At 48.0% G+C, this 12121-nt stretch overlaps 1 protein-coding gene and 1 non-coding gene across 2 annotated transcripts in view; both read left to right on the forward strand.

Annotated features, from left to right (window-relative positions):
* The window catches only part of LOC120381881 (zinc finger protein 420-like), a gene marked incomplete at both ends in the record, with an annotated part of 94631 nt that overhangs the window by 11307 nt on the left and 71203 nt on the right, over positions 1-12121 (forward strand). The window contains one exon of the mRNA XM_039500043.1: positions 5544-6072. Within this exon, the coding sequence (XP_039355977.1) occupies positions 5544-6072 (529 nt within the window). The remainder of the gene's footprint in view (positions 1-5543; positions 6073-12121) is intronic.
* TRNAG-UCC lies at positions 11352-11423 on the forward strand. The gene has a single exon. It is a non-coding gene; the product is annotated as a tRNA-Gly (tRNA).

The raw sequence follows: 12121 nt of genomic DNA on the forward strand, positions 1-12121 counted from the left end.
AAGACCTCAGGGAAAGTGCTGGGGTCTGGCAAGAAAGTGACTCTGCACAAACAGCCCCTCCTCATTTCTCCTCCCAGTAGCAATTGCCAGGAGAAAATCCAGCCATGGGAGAGCAAAGCCCCCAGGAATGGGACTTTCCCAGCCAGAGGGGCAGGGAGAGAGGACAGGGGAAGGAGAAACTGAAAGGGGCAGTGGAAGAAATGACACATGTATTGCTGCGTCCCTGGGCAGAACCACTTTCCAATGAACAAAACAAGGATCAGACAGAGGAAAAGCCAATTCCTGACTCCATATTCCCCCTGCTGGGGTGTAGCTGCCGTGGGGTCAGTGTCCGAGGGAATCCTCCACAGTGACTCCTTTGGTTCTGCTCTTTTCTAGCCTTGTGTTCAGAGACTTTGTTACGGGGTGAGGGGAGGGAGAAGGGAGATTAAAAATGTGTCTGGGCTTAGCCTGGCAGGAGGGACCAGGTCTACATTGTAATAAACAGCATTTCCCAGCATGGCAGACTCTAGGGTGTCTGTCTGCAGGGAAAGGGCCTGGGGGAATTCTGATGTGAAATGAACTAAAACCGGTTGTGAGACACCCACAACTGCCCTTCTCCCCCAGACAGGCTGCAGAATGACGTCCATGTCTTGCTCCAGCTCATCCCAGCCTGCCATGGGACAGGGAAGAGAAATGGCTGCAGTGGAGCCAACTCAGGTAGAGATTATCGGGGGGTTGCTGGTGGGTTCCTACTGGAGGAGAGGGACAGCAAATACACCGGAGATGGGAAGGTTTGCACAGTCTGGTTTGGAGGTTGGAGCGGGGCAGGAAATTCACAGCGTGGGGAAAGGAGGAGGCCAGGGTGTGGCAAACCTGCTGGGAGTTATTTAATAAGTGGCCTAGATTCTAGGAACAGACCCAGGAGGTTGGGAGGTGGAAATGCCCTAATTTGTGAAGAAAGAAAATAGCCCACCTACATGGAGCTAGTCAAACTGACCAGACTCCCAGGGCTGGAGCCTGAGCTCACTGACCAGCGGCTGCTGTGAGATATGAAGGAGATACAAGGAGGAGGCTATTGGGCTTCCTACCAGGGAGCTCTCCCTGGACCCTACTAGGGGCTCCATCTCCTGTATCGGTCAGTGGCTAGTAGGTGTGTGATGGATCTGCTGGGAGAGACAAGGGGCTCTCTCTTCGTCCCCTCACCCTGGTATTTGCTGGATACGCTGAGCGGGGTGGGGGTGGGACTCTGTTGAGTGGGATCCACCCAGAGCTTCCATTTGATTGGCTCCTCTCTGCCACAAATAGTGGGGCTGTGAGTGGGGCAGCAGGTACTGAGTGTTGGACTCTTGCTCTTTCAGGGGCCGGTGACCTTCGAGGAGGTGGCTGTGCATTTCACCAGGGAAGAGTGGGCTCTGCTGGACCCCACTCAGAGAGCCCTCTACTGGGATGTCATGCAGGAGAACTATGAGACGGTGACCTCGCTGGGTAAGGGTTCCTGTCCCCTCGGTTCTTGGAAGGGGAAATGAAGAGAAAAGGTTCACGCCAGCCCCATGATGCCACCTCTACTCTGTCCTGTTTCAGCATCACCCCAATATGCCAGTGACACACACACACACTACCAGAGACCCTCCCCTGCTGCAGAACACTTTGGGAACAGAGCACAGGAGCCATATCGCACAGTGTCAAATAGCTCCTGTTTGCTCAAGTGAAACTGGGGGTTAGGTCTGGCATAACTGTTCCATCCCCCTAATCATTTTTGTTGCCCTTTTCTGAACCTTTTCCAATTCCAATATATCTTTTTTTGAGATGGGGCGACAACATCTTCATGCAGTATTCAAGATGTGGGTCTATCATGGATTTATTTGCTGTTCTTACAATTATGATATATGATATATTCTGTCGTATCTATCCCTTTCTTAATTATTTCCAACATTGCTTGCATCATATTTTGCAATATATTCCAAATAAGGTAATTAACGTGCAACATATGTGTCATTGTTTGGGGTTTTAAGCTTTAAAAGGCTTGTGTGATTTTTAGCTCAGGGACAGTATTCCAATAGCTGTCACCCCCTGCGCACTTTTAACTAAGAAAAGAGCCTCAGGCTGAGCTGATTCAAAATCAGTCGTGTGGTTGTTTTCCACAACAGCTTCAAGAGGTCCCTGTGATGGAATGTAAATGTCTTCTTCACACCTTCCCCCTACAGGAGAATGGCTGTTTGACCAGCTGTTTGCCTTGCTGTCTCTGAGGAACTGCTCTGTGGGTGTTACCCAGAATTGTAACATTTTCAGTAATCTCATACTGTAAAATCTCATAACTTTACATACAGTGTTACTACACATTTTAACAGAAGGATAATATTCAGTAGATTATGCATTTTCAAATGATACCTCACAAGCCATACTGTGTACAAAATTGATCATAATTTTCTAGAAGAGTGAACACAGGGTATAGACTGACACAGTGTCTGTGTGTGTGTTCCCAGCAGATATGTGGGTATTTCAATCCCTTTTAAGCATAGTGTTCGGCATCTTCAAGGCCCTGGGGAACTGGTCCTGGGAATTCACTGGTTTACCAAGTGTGACACTGTATGGAATTGTGAGACACTTTGGTATTAATAATAAAATAATAATATAATCTGATAAAATTGCAATGAATCATGCTAGATATGCCATGTAAGGTGTCAGTGAAAATGTTATGATTTGCCAAGTATGATAATATTATTTCTATGTTTAAATAGGTGGCAAAGTTTGCAGATGACACTAAACTACTCAAGATAGTTAAGACCAAAGCAGATTGTGAAGAACTTCAAAAAGATCTCACAAATCTAAGTGATTGGGCAACAAAATGGCAAATGAAATTTAATGTGGATAAATGTAAAGTAATGCACATTGGAAAAAATAACCCCAACTATACATACAACATGATGGGGGCTAATTTAGCTACAACGAGTCAGGAAAAAGATCTTGGAGTTATCGTGGATAGTTCTCTGAAGATGTCCACGCAGTGTGCAGAGGCGGTCAAAAAAGCAAACAGGATGTTAGGAATCATTAAAAAGGGGATAGAGAATAAGACTGAGAATATATTATTGCCCTTATATAAATCCATGGTACGCCCACATCTCGAATACTGTGTACAGATGTGGTCTCCTCACCTCAAAAAAGATATTCTAGCACTAGAAAAGGTTCAGAAAAGAGCAACTAAAATGATTAGGGGTTTAGAGAGGGTCCCATATGAGGAAAGATTAAAGAGGCTAGGACTCTTCAGTTTGGAAAAGAGGAGACTAAGTGGGGACATGATAGAGGTATATAAAATCATGAGTGATGTTGAGAAAGTGGATAAGGAAAAGTTATTTACTTATTCCCATAGTACAAGAGCTAGGGGTCACCAAATGAAATTAATAGGCAGCAGGTTTAAAACAAATAAAAGGAAGTTCTTCTTCACGCAGCGCACAGTCAACTTGTGGAACTCCTTACCTGAGGAGGTTGTGAAGGCTAGGACGATAACAATGTTTAAAAGGGGACTGGATAAATTCATGGTGGCTAAGTCCATAAATGGCTATTAGCCAGGATGGGTAAGAATGGTGTCCCTAGCCTCTGTTCGTCAGAGGATGGAGATGGATGGCAGGAGAGAGATCACTTGATCATTGCCTGTTAGGTTCACTCCCTCAGGGGCACCTGGCATTGGCCACTGTCGGTAGACAGATACTGGGCTAGATGGACCTTTGGTCTGACCCGGTACGGCCTTTCTTATGTTCTTATGTTTGTATCACCTTTGTATTGTGAGTTATAGATATGTAGGGTATATCTGTATTTCCAGACTTGTGCAGTGTTTCTGGGTGACGCCCCCAGACATATTGGGATCAACATTGCCTAGCCTGTTTGATGGCCCATTCAGGGTCATCATCTGTACAATGAGCCCATGGAAAGGACCAAGGGGATACACCTATTGAGTCAGCAAGACATGCCGGGGTATGCCTGTTTACTGAGAACTCCAAGGCTTTTCCATGCCATGTGCTGTGAATCTTGTGTTTGAAACACAGGAAGTACAGGCCACATGGCAAAAGGAATATAAAGGGCAGCTGCATCATCTCCATTTTGTCTTCAATCCCCCTTCCTACCTCTGGAGCAACTTCTCTACAAACTGAAGCCTTGAACAAAGGACTGAATGACCCATCCAAACTGTGGATGTGTTCCAGACGGACTTTCAAGCCAGCAACTCACCAATACTGCTAAGAACCTGATATATCCATTTTGGAATGTATCTGACTGCTTTCCCATTTAACTTCTTTCTGTCTTTCTTTCATTTAAACCTTTAGTTTAGATGCTAAAGGATTGGCTGGAAGGATGGAATTTTGGGTAATATCCAAACCTATACTGACCTGGTGATGTGGGTGACCCTTTGGGGTCAGAGGAACACTTTGTTTATGTGAGCAGAGTTTTTAAATAACCTCTCACTGTACTGGACCTAGCTGCTGATTAGGAGCCAGAGAACTGGGATGGAATAAAGGGGGCCGTGTGATTTCTTTTTTCAGCTTCTCGATTACCCGTGTGGGGGATCAGAAGCACAGTTTGTGACTGGTCGGTGAGTTTAACTTCAGTGTTTACCAGCAGTTTTGGGAGCATCTGCTCTCCCTTTTTCAGCCTGCCCTGATCTTGGCATTTTCAGTGAGAACTGCCCTGGCCCACCAGGTCACACTAAGCACTGAAGTTAAATGAATAGAATGTTTTTTTTATGACCAAGTCTTATGAAATCAACTGAATTCCTTTGTTTTCTTTCTTCTGTGCAGGGTTTCTAGTTTTCCAGCATGATGTGATCTCCCAGCTGGAACAAGGGGAAGAGCCATGGGTCCCAGACCTCCAGGGTTCAGAGGAAAGAGAGATCCTGAGATCTCCCTGCACAGGTGAGGAAACATTAAACCACCTCAGAATCTGTAAGTGCCTGAAGGAAACATCTGGGATGACCAACAAAGCCCTTGGGGAGGTCTCTCAGTTCATTATTGTCCCTTGCAGGGGTCATATCCTCAGGGTAAATATCGTTCATGGCTTCCTATAGATCCTAGCAGACACCAGGCAGTAGCTTCCTCCCTTCCCCCTGCGTATTTGGATGGGATGTGAAGGCTGAATTCATCCCCCTCCTCTCTCCTATTTGGGGGAAGAGTTTGGGGGAGTCAAACTCCCCTCAGTTCCTGATTTTTATTTGACCTGTCTTCAGCACTTGTTTTTGTTTGGTCTTCCCCTTTCCATTCCTGTCTGAGGTTTCTGTCTCTTATCACAGCAGGTGATGCAATGGCATGTGAGAAAGAGGAGCAGAATTCTCAGCCTGAAATTGTTGAGCCAGTGGGTAAAAACAGAGCATTATCTCAAAGATTGAAAAGGAATGTGTCCAGGAGTCATGAGCAGGGAAAATCCTGGGAGATTCAGCACAGACCAAAAACAGATCAAGGAAACCAGCCAGGGAAGAAAGTGGATAAATTTATTTCCTGTTGGGGAACTCAGAAGGTCCTCATGGAAATCACAACACAGCAGGATATGCTCAGGCGAAAGAGAAAAAATACATGCAGGGAGTGTGGAAAAACCTTCTCTCACAGCTCAGCCCTTTCTGTACATCAGAGAATCCACACAGGGGACAGGCCCTATGAATGCACTGAGTGTGGGAAAACCTTCAATCGCAGTTCGCACCTTATTAGTCATCAAACAATCCACAGAGGAGAGAGGCCCTATGAATGCCATGAGTGTGGGAAATGCTTCACTAGCAGCTCAAACCTTTCTCAACATCAGAGAATCCACACAGGGGAGAGGCCCTTTGACTGCAGTGAGTGTGGGAAAAGCTTCACTAGCAGCTCAGACCTTGCTCAACATCAGAGAATCCACACAGGGGAGAGGACCTTTGAATGCCGTGAGTGTGGGAAATGCTTCACTAGCAGCTCAAACCTTTCTCAACATCAGAGAATCCACACGGGGGAGAGGCCCTTTGAATGCCGTGAGTGTGGGAAAAGCTTCACTCAAAGATCAGTCCTTTCTAGACATCAGAGAATCCACACAGGGGACAGGCCCTATGAATGCACTGAGTGCGGAAAACCTTCAATCGCAGTTCGCACCTTATTAGGCATCAAACAATCCACGAGGAGAGAGGCCCTATGAATGCAGTGAGTGTGGGAAATGCTTCACTAGCAGCTCAAACCTTAGATTTAATTTACCTTGGTTCCTCAACTGTTGCTACAGCTCTAGTACCCATCAATCCAAAGACTGAGAGAAATGGAGAGTTCCAACCATTGTCCTTTTAGTATCTTATTGTTCCTCTCTCTGTTTTTTGTGCTGGCCTTTCTATTCTATCATTTTCTGCCTTTGTTTAGTTGGTAACAGTTGGTTTCCATCACTCACGTTTGTTTGTTTAAATCTCTATCCGTTGTTAAATAAATTTTTTGCTTGTTCGATAACTGTACTCAGGTGGTGTGTGAGATACAGTAGCAATGGTCCGCAGTAAAACTAGTAATCTGGGATACTTGGGGAAGAGAGGTTCTGGGATTTCACCGAGTATCTGGTGATCCGGGCTGGACCCCAGAGGGGGACACATTGAAGGAACTCAAGGGTTAAGGTGGCTGCTGTAGCTCAGAGGAGGGTCCTTGAGTTCCAGCAGGCTGGTGAGTTTGGTCACTAACATCCAGCTGCCAAATGCAAAACTCCCTCTTCCTTGTGGCAGGTGGCAACAAGGAGACTCACAGTCCTCAGCACCCTGAGAAGGGTCACAACGTGTCTCTGTGTTGATCCACCTGTCAAGTTCACACAGGGAAAGCTCCCGATAGCACAAAACTCTGCCCTATGAAATCATGGAACATGTGCTCTTTGCTCTGTGAAAGCATGTAAAGAATCCAAGCGCTGGAGGACAGGGCTTGGGTCCAGAGTGACCTAGACAAATTGGAGGTTTGGGCCCAAAGAAATCTGAGGAGGTTCAACAAGGAGAAGTGCAGAGTCCTGCACTTAGGACCCAAGAATCCCAGGCACTGCCAGAGCCTGGGGACTGACGGAGTGAGGGGGGATTTGATAGCAGCCTTCAAGTACCTGAAAGAGCAGCAGTGTGGGCTTTCTCCTTGCCACTTTTGCTGGGCTGGGCAGGCATCCTGGAGGCCTTTCTAGAAGAGAACTGGGAACTGAGTTAGAAAAACCAATGTGAAAACCAGAACCTCAGGTTTAGACTCATTTATTTATAATATTAAATCTTCAATTCTAGTGTCACAGTCAATACAATTTCTTCAGCCTAATAGTTGCCCAAAGAGAAACTTAACTTCTCTCCAAAGGGAGTGGAGAGAAAACACTTTTCAGAGTCCAAGAGAGACAAGGCGGGTGAGGGTAAGAGCTTGCAGCGGACCAACCACTGTTGGTGAAAGAGACAAGCTGTGGAGCTAACCCCACACTTCTTCAGTTCTGTGTAGCCTGGAAGGTCGTCTCTTCCATAACCAGCAGTTAGAACATAAGAACAGTCACACTGAGTCGGACCAGTTCATCTAGCCCACTCTCCCGAAAGTGGCCAATGCCCGGCGCCCCAGAGGTCCCCTGGGACCAACATGGATACAACACCACCACAAACAAGGTTAAAAGTCAATGCACATGGAGAAGGATCTTGTGTTTCATTCCTTATGTCCTAGTCCCATCATGTGGCCATTTCCTTTTCTTCCTTTCTGTTAAAAGCTTTGGTGTTTTGCACAGAAACATTATTTCCCCAGGAGAGACCCAGGAGTGGGGGCTGCATTCCTGTGCCAAACAGTCACTGGAAGGGGGCAGACAAAGGCCTTTAGGACGAGGCATCCGTCACTGTCAAAAGATCATCTCCCTCCTGCAGGTCACTGGCAGCCTGAATTTGTTCCTTATCCTCCCAGAGTCTGGGGGCTGGAATCAGCACTACCCAGCCCCTCCGTGTATAGCAGGAACAAACACAAACTTGGTCTTTAAAACAAGCTGTCCCCTTCCTTCTCAGGAAGATTTTTCTGTGTTTTACGTTGAGCTTCTGTTCCCCTCTCCTAGGGGCGGGGCGGGTGTGGGGCCAGCTCCCAGTGAGATCTGATTTCACCTTTGCCCCCTTTCAGTCACTCTGGGATCCTAACTCTGCTCCCAGCTGTCAGGCAGCTTCTAGCTCATCCACCCTGCTCACTAACTCCGTGGTCATGTGTCACCCCCTTTGCCAGCGCACAGAATCTGCAGGAAAGCTACTCCTGCCAGACGCATTGGTGGTATAGTGGTGTGCGTAGGTGTCTTCCAAGCAATTCATCTGGGTTTGATTCCCAGCCAATGCAATAATGGCTTTTCTCTTCTGTTGTTTCCTCATCTGGAAGTGGTTTAATTTCAGTCACATTGTGTTACAATCACATTATCTATAGAATGAGACAATAAATGTGTCAAAGTCCAGCAGGTCATACAGGATGGAGGCACACAAGGGGCTGGAATGTGTCATCTGAGAAAGACAGAAAACTTGGAAACCTGCATCTCCCATCCCCTGGGCTTGCATGTTATGATTCCAGCTCCGTGAGCTGTTTGTAGGATGTTCCGGCATGATGGGGACATGAAGTTTTGAGTCAGTTTTTGCTCCTGCAGTTTCCTTTGCTGTTATAATTATAATGACATGAACAACAGGGAGGCAAAATAAACATAAACCCCAAATTGCAATACAGGTGGGGAAAGAGACGATCACGGTTAAGCCAAACACATCAAAATAAAAGTTAATACTAAAAAAGGGAAGGGGGGAAGAGATCAGGTATGTGGAGATCCCCTTGATATTTCAATGCACATTGTTAGAATCAAAGTTCAGACTTGACACTGGAAAACTACCTGTCTCTCTGAACACCTGTGATGAGCAAGATGGAGTTGGGACACCTGTTCTGCTTCAATCATTTATTGTCTCTCTGTTCTCTCCTTCTTCTCCCCGCAATTCCTCATCTCCAATGTCTCTGCCTTTCTCCTCTTGCTCCCTCTCCCCTGCCCTTTCCCAGGAACTCTCAGTCTACAGCATTTAGGACAAGCCAGAGCTCCCATGTTCTGCACATGAGCCTGTGTCAGAGGACGTGTGACCCAGGTCAGAACCAGTCACCGGATCAATATGACTCTTTATGAGCGACTTCTCTGCCTGCTCTGCAATTTACATCTCCCCTCTTCCCTCCACCACCCACAAACAGGGTGGGGTACAGCTCTGACAGAGTCCTAACAGGAGAAATTTCAGCCCAAAGACAAATTTGTGTGAATTGTTGAGAAATGAAGAGCCCCCCAAATCCTCAGAACTCTAGTGTCACCCCCATGGCACCAGCACAGGGAACCCAGTGAAATGGGGTTACAGAATACAAGGGGGGAGGCAGCAGGGAGAGAGGTGACAGGGAATCTCTCTTTTTCTTTCTCTCGTCACTTTCTGTTCTTCTCTTTCCTTCCAGGAACTGCAGTCACAGCAGGGAGGGGTTTGTCTCCGTGTCTGTCACAGAGGTGGTGGAAGTGATGGATTCTGAGACTTCCTGCAATCTCCGTGACTTCTGCAGTGGCCACAGTGGCTGACTCCAGGGCCACTCAATCAACTGGCTCCAGGGACCGCCCAAGCAGCGGCCAATGCGGCTGGCCCGGGGACCACTTGTCCAGTGGTCCCGAGGGCAGCAGGAGCAGCCACAGCTTGGTGGCCTCTGGCAGCACTTCTGGGGTGGCCAGAGCAGCAGCTGGCCCCCTGGGGCTCCCCCCTGCCCTAGCAGCAGCTGGAGTGGCAGCGACTCTTAGGGCTTCTCCCCTGGTAGCTGGTGCTCATTATCCATCAAATAAATCAAAACACTTCCCCCTGCAAGTGGATTTAGCCCGGGACCCTCAGAGTCAGCAGCTGTTACGCCCCCACTGAGCTCTCTGGTCAGGTGTCCTAGTGCCGGGAGCCTCCGATGTAGATCTTAAAATAGCGTTTTTGCACCGGGGCGGCTGAAATTTTGGACCAGACATTGTAGCTCCACCGTTATTTTACTGAATTGCTTCAAAACAGCAAGTGTAGAAAGTCTCCTAAGTGCCAGGCTCTCTGCCATGGAAACAGCTGCCCCTGCTCTCCAGGAGTCTGTGCGTTTCACCCAGCAACGTACACACCTGCTCCGCACTGAAGGGGGGTCAGACAGTGATGGTAACGCAAATCTTCAGACTATTAACCCAGGTCCCTTTCTTTAACCCAGGACATGCCAGTCACCTGTTAGCCATGGCGTTATCTTCATCTTCAAATACCTCTCAGGACATTTAACAGAGGGAGTGAAACCCCCTCCCCCGAATGTCTCCCCGTTGAGGCGTTGTACCGGACCTGCCCCTGGAGACTGTCTGGTTTTATACTCTTAGAGCTTTTTCTCTTCAAACCCCTTATCCCAATCTCTGGGCCAACCTCCGCATTTCAGAGTTTAGAATTTACTCTCATCACCCTCCTATGGCACTTTCCATGTGAATTGGGCAAAGGAAGTAGGGGAAGCTCCGTGGCTAATGAAAATCAATGCTCTGGGTGAGGCCTGAACTCACACCCACAGCTGCATTTCCCCCTGCATGAGCCACTATAGGTGCTTCTTAGACAAACTTGGGCGGTCAGTGGTTATGTGTGTCTGTGCTTCACCACTTTGGCTGCTCTGTGAAAAGCTGATGGTTCAAACAGAAGCTGGTGGGGTTTTGTTTTGTTTTAAGCAATTAGAGTCTAGTACATTTTAACAGGCAGAAAATGTCCTATTCTGGTCTAGCCCCATTTGACTCCTTCTGTCCATCTTCTTCCTTCCCCCTCAGTGTCTTTCCTTCCCCATTGGGGACATGCAGAGATGAACCCCAGTCAGTCTGTGTCACAGAGAGTCTGTATCTCCTAAGGAATGTGGGTGAAGGATTCCAGCTGAATTAACGCTGCTCACCTGGGTTAGAAACATTTGTTTCTTTCGAGCAGATAGTGGGAAATGGGACATATAATTCAGACCCAGGAGGCAAGGCAGAGGCTTCATGCTCTTGATCTCCATGAAGGGAGAGAGGATCCCCAGGAAGGAACAGGAGCTTCCTTTAGACTCAAGCTGGGTCTCCTGGAAGTTGGAAAAGACCCTTGGTCACTGAGGATCTCATGGGATCATGCTGCTCCAGAGGCTCGAGAGTCCTGGGTGCGGGGAGGGTGTCACTGCACAGTCTGAAATGGAAGGGAGGACCCTGGAAGGGACGGGGAGGAACAGAAAATGGAGAGGAATGAAACAGAATAAACGCCTCTTCTCTCTCCCCTCCCCGACCCAGCAAGAACTGTTATCAGTGGGGAAACTCCCCACGATGAATGGCAGAGACCACAGAGACATTTGCCTCATGCTGAGAAGTAAGGTGACCAGACACCAAGTGTGAAAAATCAGAAACTTTCCTCAGATGCATTGGTGGTATAGTGGTGAGCATAGCTGCCTTCCAAGCAATTGACCTGGGTTTGATTCCCAGCCAATGCAATGATGTGATGATTCCTCCACTAGGAATTGGTTTAATTTCAGTCATAGTTTATCAATGGAATGAGAAAATCAGTGTCCTGAATCCCAACAGGTCATTAAACACCCAGTGGAGAAAGAAAGGGGTGGGACTATACAATGAGCAGTTGGAGTCATCCTGGTATTACAATGCTTGGTTTATTTAAAAAAAAAATTCCTTTACTTCCCTCTCCCTTTTAGACTCAGAGCCTTTAAGGTCAGAAGGGACCAGTGTGATCATGTAGTCCGACCTGCTGCACCTTGCAGGCCAAAAGACCCCACCCACCCACTCCTGTAATAGATCCGGGAGGGGAGGCAGCTCCGTGCTCTGTCCCTACCCCAGGCAGCACATGGAGGCCCTCTGCTCCCCTCCCCCAACGGGTGTGCAGAGATGTGCCAGCAGCACTAAGGTGGCTCCGTGCCCACTCTACCTCCGTCCCTCCGTGCCGCTCCCAGAAGTGGCCGGCATGTACCAGCATCCCCTGGGGTGGGGGGAGTGTCTCCACGTGCTGCCCCTGCCCCGAGCACCAACTCTGCATCTCCCATTGCCCAGGAACTGTAGCCAATGGGAGCTCTGGGGGCAGCGCCTGCAGACAGCAGCACATGGAGTTCCCCAGCCCCACTCATCTAGGAGCTGCTGCCAGAGGGTTGTGTGTACCGGTCACTTTGGGAGCTGCACCACC

This window comes from Mauremys reevesii, linkage group 14, assembly GCF_016161935.1.
Source record: "Mauremys reevesii isolate NIE-2019 linkage group 14, ASM1616193v1, whole genome shotgun sequence".
Lineage (NCBI taxonomy): Eukaryota > Metazoa > Chordata > Testudines > Geoemydidae > Mauremys > Mauremys reevesii.